General features: G+C 45.9%; 1 protein-coding gene across 2 annotated transcripts; it reads right to left on the bottom strand.

The window, feature by feature from the left end:
• Window positions 1–55: 55 nt before the first annotated feature.
• Window positions 56–8,612, bottom strand: gpr161 (G protein-coupled receptor 161). 2 transcript variants are annotated; one of them, XM_029113435.2, is made up of 7 exons: window positions 8,074–8,612; window positions 7,517–7,546; window positions 6,888–7,299; window positions 3,828–4,561; window positions 3,143–3,250; window positions 2,553–2,669; window positions 56–1,551 (listed from the first exon to the last, which is right to left on the bottom strand). In XM_029113435.2, the coding sequence occupies exons 3-7, from the start codon at window positions 7,256–7,258 to the stop codon at window positions 1,268–1,270; spliced, it is 1,614 nt and encodes a 537-aa protein (XP_028969268.1). In that variant the 5' UTR covers window positions 7,259–7,299; window positions 7,517–7,546; window positions 8,074–8,612; the 3' UTR covers window positions 56–1,267. The 2 variants fall into 2 exon arrangements, with proteins under 2 accessions (XP_028969268.1, XP_028969267.1); XM_029113434.2 differs by lacking the exon at window positions 7,517–7,546.
• Window positions 8,613–8,846: the final 234 nt, after the last annotated feature.

The following is an 8,846-nucleotide window of genomic DNA, read 5'->3' as shown; positions in this document are numbered from 1 at the left end:
AACATTGTTTCCACATGAGCTAAAACACAGCCAGCTTCTATTATATATATATATATATATATATAAAAAGGACTGTAATACAACCGTAACAAAAAAATCTTAGTGGAAATGTACAATACTATATGTTCAGGAGTAGTACTTAGCTTTTTCAACACGGTACCATCCTCAGACAGTGACACACATACAGAGTCTCGGTTCTGAGGTAAGACATACCAACCGTCGACCAAAATAGCTAACAGGGTCCACAGTGATTATCTGGGACAGAACTGGTGCTCTAATGGGGACATAACATTTTCAACATGTAATAACCACAATGGCAGTAATATGAACGTGGTCTCTGATCACTGGGCACTTCTCACAAGTTGAATTACACTGAACTCAAGGTTTTGTTCTATTGACCTACTTCCATGCTGAGTCAAGTTACTGTAGTTGTGTGAAAGCAAAGAGTCGGAGGAATGAAGAGGTTTAAGAGTCAGAGGTATAAAGCCCAGTTTACATCTGCCTCTAACACACGGTCTTAGTCCTACTCTTGCCTGTTTACACTTGTAATATCTAAATATCTAATTGGATAACAATGGGTCTTTCAATCGTCTGCATCTGTTTAAAATGTGTCCACTATCAAAATCTGATGTAAACTTGGTTGTGGAGAGCCCAGAATTCCTACTGTTCAGATGTTGTCATTGTGCATACCTGGAGATTATTCCAAATCCAACAACGTGGTAATCTACCTGGGGCATGTTTTCATTTGCAGTACTGTCAAATGGTGACTTACACAGGAAGCTGACGCCTACTGAGAACCAGGAACACCAGGTGGCGTCTCCAAGAAGGAAAACGAGGAATCACTTTTCTTAACATATCATACTCATAAACCAAAATGTTTCAATGAAAGGACTAATACTGAACCGTTAAGACGCGGTCTTCAAGGCTTCCTAGTGATCACATCTAATTAGCAAAGGCAATCAATACTTGGTCCCACAATGTCTTTAGTGTGCCGGTTGATTTGTAAGATTTCAGCGTGTGAAAAGTGGTCGTTGGGCCCCTCTGTGGTGAACGAACTATTTTACAGGACAACATTTGGAAACGCTAGACACGAACTGAACCAGGCCAGTGCAGCATTTGACCGGTGAATCGCGTCGGTTCTCAATGTCTACTTTGCAAATACACACACCGTGCCTAGTCAGGAGCGCACCAAGATGATGAGGGATTCAAGATGCCCAGTGTACCGCAAAACCCTTAGGTACCTAACAGGAGGAAAGTGGCTGTGGTTTCATGCAGACAACTCCTCCTCATCGTCCCCCTCTTGGTCCTCGGTGTCGTCTCTGACGATCCCTTCGTCGATGCTCTCCAGTCTCAGTCGCTGGCCATCCAGGTATCGGGGTCTCGGTGGCCCCCTTGCTGCCGCGAACAGCGTCCCGGATATGGGGGCGCCCTCGCCGAACAGCGTGAGCTTGGCGTCGTTCTCGATGGCCCTGGCCAGGCAGGAGGCGAAAGTGTCCAGAGCCTTGTGGATCTCTACCTGAACCTGGGCCGGCGGGGGCGTGGGGGGGCTCTCTGGGGAAGAGGAACGAGGGATCCACTCATTAAAACCATGTGTAGTATTCACCCTTTTCAACTCTTTCTAGTGGTGGAATTAACACACAGACGTATATTGAGTACTGTATAAAACCCTACAACTACTACCAGACTGGTCTTGGTACTGTATAAAACCCTACAACTACTACCAGACTGGTCTTGGTACTGTATAAAACCCTACAACTACTACCAGACTGGTCTTGGTACTGTATAAAACCCTACAACTACTACCAGACTGGTCTTGGTACTGTATAAAACCCTACAACTACTACCAGACTGGTCTTGGTACTGTATAAAACCTACACCTACTACCAGACTGGTCTTGGTACTGTATAAAACCTACAACTACTACCAGACTGGTCTTGGTACTGTATAAAACCTACAACTACTACCAGACTGGTCTTGGTACTGTATAAAACCTACAACTACTACCAGACTGGTCTTGGTACTGTATAAAACCCTACAACTACTACCAGACTGGTCTTGGTACTGTATAAAACCCTACAACTACTACCAGACTGGTCTTGGTACTGTATAAAACCCTACAACTACTAACAGACTGGTCTTGGTACTGTATAAAACCCTACAACTACTACCAGACTGGTCTTGGTACTGTATAAAACCCTACAACTACTACCAGACTGGTCTTGGTACTGTATAAAACCTACAACTACTACCAGACTGGTCTTGGTACTGTATAAAACCTACAACTACTACCAGACTGGTCTTGGTACTGTATAAAACCTACAACTACTACCAGACTGGTCTTGGTACTGTATAAAACCTACAACTACTACCAAACTGGTCTTGGTACTGTATAAACTCTACAACTACTACCAAACTGGTCTTGGTACTGTATAAAACTCTACACCTACTACCAGACTGGTCACCTACTACCAGACCCGGAAACCCCTAACTCAGTTTTTCCTGAACCCCCCCCCTACCGGCCCCTTCATCTCCAGGTGAGAACAGACAGAAACCTTTGGAATGCTGCTGTTCATCTTCAAAGGTGACCGAGCTCCTCCTCTTCACCGCCACACTTCCCTGGTGGGAGGAGCCATCTGTGGAGAAGTTGTCCAACAGCATCACGTCTGTGCCTACGCAGAGGGAGGGAGGGAGGTGAGATGGGGCGGGGCTTCAGTATATTCAAATGCATGGCAGACTAAACAGAAAATTGCTCCTGCTGTACTTTCATTTGGTTACTGTGTAACAAATCCCAAAGTAGAAAAACAATGGGCTGATTGTAGCACAGTTGAAAGTTACAGCAGAGATAATTTGGCTGAACAGTATTTACCAGGACTACAGCCCAATGGCACAACAGACCAATGGGGGCACTTCAACACGTTAGCAGCCCTGAATCAGCACTACATCTGAATCTGAATACAAATTATTTAGACATTACAATGGACCTACAGTATGTATGAATTATTGCCCTTGGCCTGTAAATTAGTTATGATTAACACATTACAAAACAAATGTGGCCCATCATTTCAATTAAAAATTCTGATTTAAAAAAAGTTTGCCCTCCCCTGGTTTTAAACAGTGGTGTGTCCATGCCTGCATCTCTTACATGAGTCCTGGGTGAAGCTGAAGCCTGTGTCTCCGGTGCTGCTACCAGGGGCCAACAGCTGCCCTCCTCCCACCAGCATGGCCGTCAGATGAGGGGACATACCCAGGTCTGTAGGAGTTAACACACAACACACAGAGTCAACAACACCCGGCCGAAACACATAACACAACACACAGAGTCAACAACACCCGGCCGAAACACATAACACAACACACAGAGTCAACAACACCCGGCCGAAACACATAACACAACACACAGAGTCAACAACACCAGGCCGAAACACATAACACAACACACAGAGTCAACAACACCCGGCCGAAACACATAACACAACACACAGAGTCAAAAACACCCGGCCGAAACACATAACACAACACACAGAGTCAATAACACCCGGCCGAAACACATAAGACAACACACAGAGTCAATAACACCAGGCCGAAACACATAACACAACACACAGAGTCAATAACACCAGGCCGAAACACATAACACAACACACAGAGTCAATAACACCAGGCCGAAACACATAACACAACACACAGAGTCAACAACACCCGGCCGAAACACATAACACAACACACAGAGTCAACAACACCAGGCCGAAGAATAACAACACAACACACAGTCAACAACACCAGGCAGAAACACATAACACCACAACAACCCCCCCCCCCCCGCTGACCTGTGATGCGGTTGGAGATGCTGAAGAGGCGGGACGTGCGGTGACGCGTACCGAACGACTCCACGCGGTAGTAGCGGTCGCCGAGGCACATGCCAAGCAGCTCCTTGCGCACGGTCTTGTTCCAGAGGCCGTAGATGAGTGGGTGGCAGGCGGCGCTGCAGAAGGACAGCCACGCCACCAGGGTCTCCAGACGCGGGGCCACGCTGCTCTGGCCCCACAGGGCCTCCGCACACACCACTGCCACGTACGGGCCCCATGTCACCACGAACGTGCCGATCACCACCATGATGGTCACCAGGGCCTTGCACTGGCTCCCGGCGTACACCAAACTCCGCCGGCTGCCGGTGGACGACGTGGACGTGGACGAGTTCTTGCGCTGGCCGTTCGTCTGCGAGCCCGAAGAGGCGTCGTCCGACGAGGCCACCACGGTGGTGCCGCAGTGCACCTTGCGGGCCTTGTGGCGCGCCACGCGGAAGATGACGCCGTAGCAGGCGAGCATGGCGACCAGCGGCGGGAGGGCACACCAGGCGACCCAGAAGGCTGTGTAGGCGGGGTTGCGGTGCCAGGACGCCACGCAGGTCCACTTGAAGCGGTCAAACTCGAAGGACGACCAGCCGAAGAGCGGCGGCAGGGAGCCAACCAGGGAGTGGAGCCACACGTAGGCGATGGCCAGCACCGCCCGGTTACCCGTGATCTTCATCGGGTAGATCATGGGGTATAACACAGCATAGTACCTGTGGACAGGAGCCGCGGTCAGGAGGACATTTTCCACTGCAGTTCACACCTTCTGTCAGTGTGAAAATTTTCACCACAGGATTGCGTGTAATGTCATGGTAACATTTTACGTTTACATTTTCTTTTTTTTCATGTTTAAGTGGCCTGCAAACATTTTGCCATCTTTATAAGCCCGGGTGTGCGTACCTATTAAACCCACATACCCATCTTTATAAGCCCGGGTGTGCGTACCTATTAAACCCACATACCCGTCTTTATAAGCCCGGGTGTGCGTACCTATTAAACCCACATACCCATCTTTATAAGCCTGGGTGTGCGTACCTATTAAACCCACATACTCGTCTTTATAAGCCCGGGTGCGCGTACCTATTAAACCCACATACCCGTCTTTATAAGCCCGGGTGTGCGTACCTATTAAACCCAAGTACCTGTCTTTATAAGCCTGGGTATGCGTACCTATTAAACCAACGTACCCGTCTTTATTAACCCACATACCTGTCTTTATAAGCCTGGGTATGAGTACCTATTAAACCCACATACCTGTCTTTATAAGCCCGGGTATGAGTACCTATTAAACCCACGTACCTGTCTTTATAAGCCCGGGTACTTGTCTTTATAAGCCCGGGTATGCGTACCTATTTACCCACGTACCCCTGAAGTTTAATGCCTCTGCCAATATATCTGGTTGTTGCATCCATGTCTCTTTTAATTTTAAGGTAATCAAATGTCTTGACGACCCAGAGATAATCACATTTTACAGTTATTGTCTGAGCTTTTTTGTGTGAGTAGTCTTACTTAGATATATAACCTCATAAACATTTTCTTTTTCGATTTGAAGCCTAAAATATGTAAAAAAAAAAAATGGTGTTAGTACTGCAACAACTACTCGATCACATTGATAATACAGAAAACATTCACTTGGGAGCATGACTGTGATACACGATGCAAGGGAAATCACATAAGAGTCATTATGACAGAGGTGGGTCAACACCAAGTTTATTCTTTAAAAAAAAAATTATGTTTTAGTTTTAGGCTATAAAGAGTAAGCTGTATATTTGAAGTGAGACATTTTTTATCTTGAATGAATGGTTGAGTTGCAAACTAATGAGCGTCAGCGCCCCCTGGTGGGCTTCTTGGAGGCGTAGAGTTTGTTTACAGCATGTTGGCTAGGCATTGACTACAGTTAATTAGTTCTTTTTTTTTTTTTTTTTACAATATTCGCTCAATTAAAGGTTACAAAAATTTGACTATTTTTGTGTGAGATTATGCTGATAAACAACAATAAAAAAAAATGTTAAATACTTTTTTGTTCATACTAACCTAGGTGCCAATAATAATTGTAATAAATGTATTAAAATGTTCTAGAAATATCAAAGATTTTGGTGGGCTTAATAGGTAGGCTTACCCCAACCTCGATTTCATTTGTATCCATTCCACACAGGCAGCGACTTTCAGTGCAGCAAATTACATTGAAATCAAAGTGGTAAGTGGTAAGTGGAAGAATCAAAAAACATTTGGGCAGGAGTCGGGGGGGGCATCATCTCATCTACCTGTTTACAATCCCTTATGACCTCTCACAAAGCCCACTACTGCCAAACAAAGGGAGCATTCAATGCTAATTCTAAACAGCTAAAAATACAACTTACATGTAATACTCAACACAAGCTCTATCTAGAAGGTAATCTATGGCAGCTATTCATTAAGCATGGCCTTTGTCTCCTGGGGACCGCTTTGGGGAAAGAATCCTTAACCCTTGATTTATTTTTCCATTATTAAAACAAAAATGTGTGAATTTTTTTTAGATAACACATTGCTACCGTAATACACAACTGCAATTTCATTCTATTTTAAAACACATTGGGGCCATTGGAAACCATTATGTTATAACCAGTATGGCATTGACATACTCCCAATATGTGTTGCAGTAACTGCCCCCTTGCGTATATTAAACAACACAGTAAGAGTTCTATCTACCCTAAGAGCAGAGTTAGACGGTGAATTAGCACTCTGCACTTCATCACTGAACTACTGCCATGGCACCCCATCTTTACTTGTCAAACTGCATGGTCTTAGTTAAGTGATTTACAACAAGTAGAGTAGGTAGTCGGTCCTTTCAGCAGAGGTTACATATTTACATTACGTTGCAGTCCTTTAGCCAAACGCTCACATCCAGAGCAGCTTAAAGCTGTGTGCATTCATTTCCATAATGGCCCCCATGGGAACTGAACCAATAGCCCAGCGGTTCCTGGCGCCATGGTCTACGGACTGAAGCCCCGGAGACGCCCACACGCATTCCCAGGAATGTCCAGACCTCTGGCCGCTCACCTGTCGATGGCGATGGCCCCCAGGGTGAGCATGCTGGCCGAGCTGATGAGCAGGTACAGTAGGGCGGTGAAGTTGCACCAGACCACTCCGAACACCCACTCCCGCCGCGCCGAGCTCACCGCCACGAACGGCAGAACCAGAATGGACAGCAGCAGGTTGGACAGGGTCAGGCTGAACACAAACTTGTTGCTGGGCGTGAGGAGGTAGGGCCGGCAGTACAGGGTGGCCACGATGAGGAAGTTGCCGAGGAAGGCGAGGAGGGCTATGGCGACAATGAACACTGACTCCAGCACCGCCGGGCCCTCATCCTCGTACCACGCCTCCGTGGCGTTTCCCCCAGTGGAGACATTCCAGCTGGCGCTGCCGTTCATGGTGAGAGGCTGGTCCGCCGGCGACCAGGCATATCTGGGGACTGGAGGGGGCAGGAACAGGTCAGAATGGACTGCACAAAACCACAGGCTTGGAGTTATGTTTAAGGTTAGCTTGGGTTAGGGGTTAAAGCCTTGAGGTTTGAAATGAAGTTATCCTAGACTCAGGGGATCCGATTCCAGCAAGGTTTGATCTCCGGAGTCAGGTCCAGAGATCCAGACTAACTTCCACAATGGAAGTGCAGAATAAACTTCCACAACCTGTAGAACGATGAAACTCCTCTCCTTGACCTGAAAAGGAAACTTGCGCTGAATTCTCAATAAGCTACTTTTCTAAGTGTTGCATTAGCTTATAGGCTTACAGTTAAGACAATAGGAGTAGGCTACAGGCTCATTACTGTAAACAAAACTGATACTTTGATCTCATAAGGTCCCCCCCTTAGCGAGACCAGGCTAAAACCAAAACTTTCCAGACCACTAACTTTAACCTTTTTCTCTCAACAAATTGTGTTTTTCGAGGTGTTTCTGAGGTTTGTGCAGAATAATTATTTATTATACATGCGGGTGGGGAGTTGGTAGATTAACAAAAAAACATGTTGACTGACACGGTGTGTTCACACACTGTCATAAATGATCATCTGTCACCTACCGGCGATAAGAGATGCTTCTAAAACAGATATTTTAATCAATTTTGATATTGGTCGACCTGTCCCCGGTAGTGCAACCCTGTTTCTAGTTGCTGCGGCTAACTAGCTAGCTAAAACTTTCTCCATTGTCCCCGCATATTCCCCCCACCTCCTGTTAAGTTACATTCTCACCTCTAGAACGGCGATGAGTAGCATATCTCCAGCGACCTGGCGACGAACGTTGTGATTCCTGGAACTAAAACTTCAATTAAAAGTGGAAACGCTTGTTGAATTCTCCAATTGTCCCGATTTCATAATTATCCTTTCGTTACAAAATCCCGTCGGCAGCTCCCGGGTTCAATGGCGTCCTCCGCTAGCCTCTCCTGGCTTGGCTGAACTCCCACTCCTTTCCCTCTTGCGGGTCCCCCCCTCGGGTCAGTGGGTGGTCTGTGATGGCTGTTGCCGGTTCATTTACTAAACTGGTGTTAGTTAAGGATTTTTTCGACAGAAAACTTACATTTGCTTTCTAGTTTCAGGCTAAACAATGAACTTGTGTGGTTGCCGAAAAACATATTGCCAAGGGCTATATCTATAATTGGTTAAGTTATTCAAAAAATGTGCTAAAACATGAAGGCTAGGATACTTTCTAATATTGAGGATTCCCTCAATGATGGTGAAATAAACCACAATCAAGCAACGATTTCAGCACGCTGGACCACCGAAGTAGATCAATGCTTTCCGGTGTACGGGCAATTCCAAGAGTAAGACTGATCTTCAACTTTAAATGAATGTGAAACAAATACAAATGATCTCAAAGTTGTACGAAGTTGTATGTTACTTAGGTAAAGACAAGATGGGTGTGGTATATGGCCAATATACAATGGCTTAAGCACAACGCATTTCGTCATAACTGTGGTATACGGTCTCATAATACCGTCATGCTTACACATATACCGTAGTAGTTT

Source organism: Esox lucius, chromosome 16, assembly GCF_011004845.1.
Source record: "Esox lucius isolate fEsoLuc1 chromosome 16, fEsoLuc1.pri, whole genome shotgun sequence".
In the NCBI taxonomy this organism is placed as follows: Eukaryota; Metazoa; Chordata; class Actinopteri; order Esociformes; family Esocidae; genus Esox; species Esox lucius.
The sequence above is the reverse complement of the archived record's forward strand: the minus strand, read 5'-3'. Positions and strand labels throughout refer to the sequence as shown.

What these genes read in the sequence shown, in the direction of transcription:
- gpr161 (XM_029113435.2), bottom strand. Translation starts at nt 7,258, where the DNA reads ATGAACGGCAGCGCCAGCTGGAATGTCTCCACTGGGGGAAACGCCACG. An exon ending in CATCTCCAACCGCATCACAG is followed by an intron (nt 3,251 to 3,827) that starts GTCAGCGGGGGG and finishes TAACTCCTACAG; the next exon opens with ACCTGGGTATGTCCCCTCAT. An exon ending in TGAACAGCAGCATTCCAAAG is followed by an intron (nt 1,552 to 2,552) that starts GTTTCTGTCTGT and finishes CCTCTTCCCCAG; the next exon opens with AGAGCCCCCCCACGCCCCCG.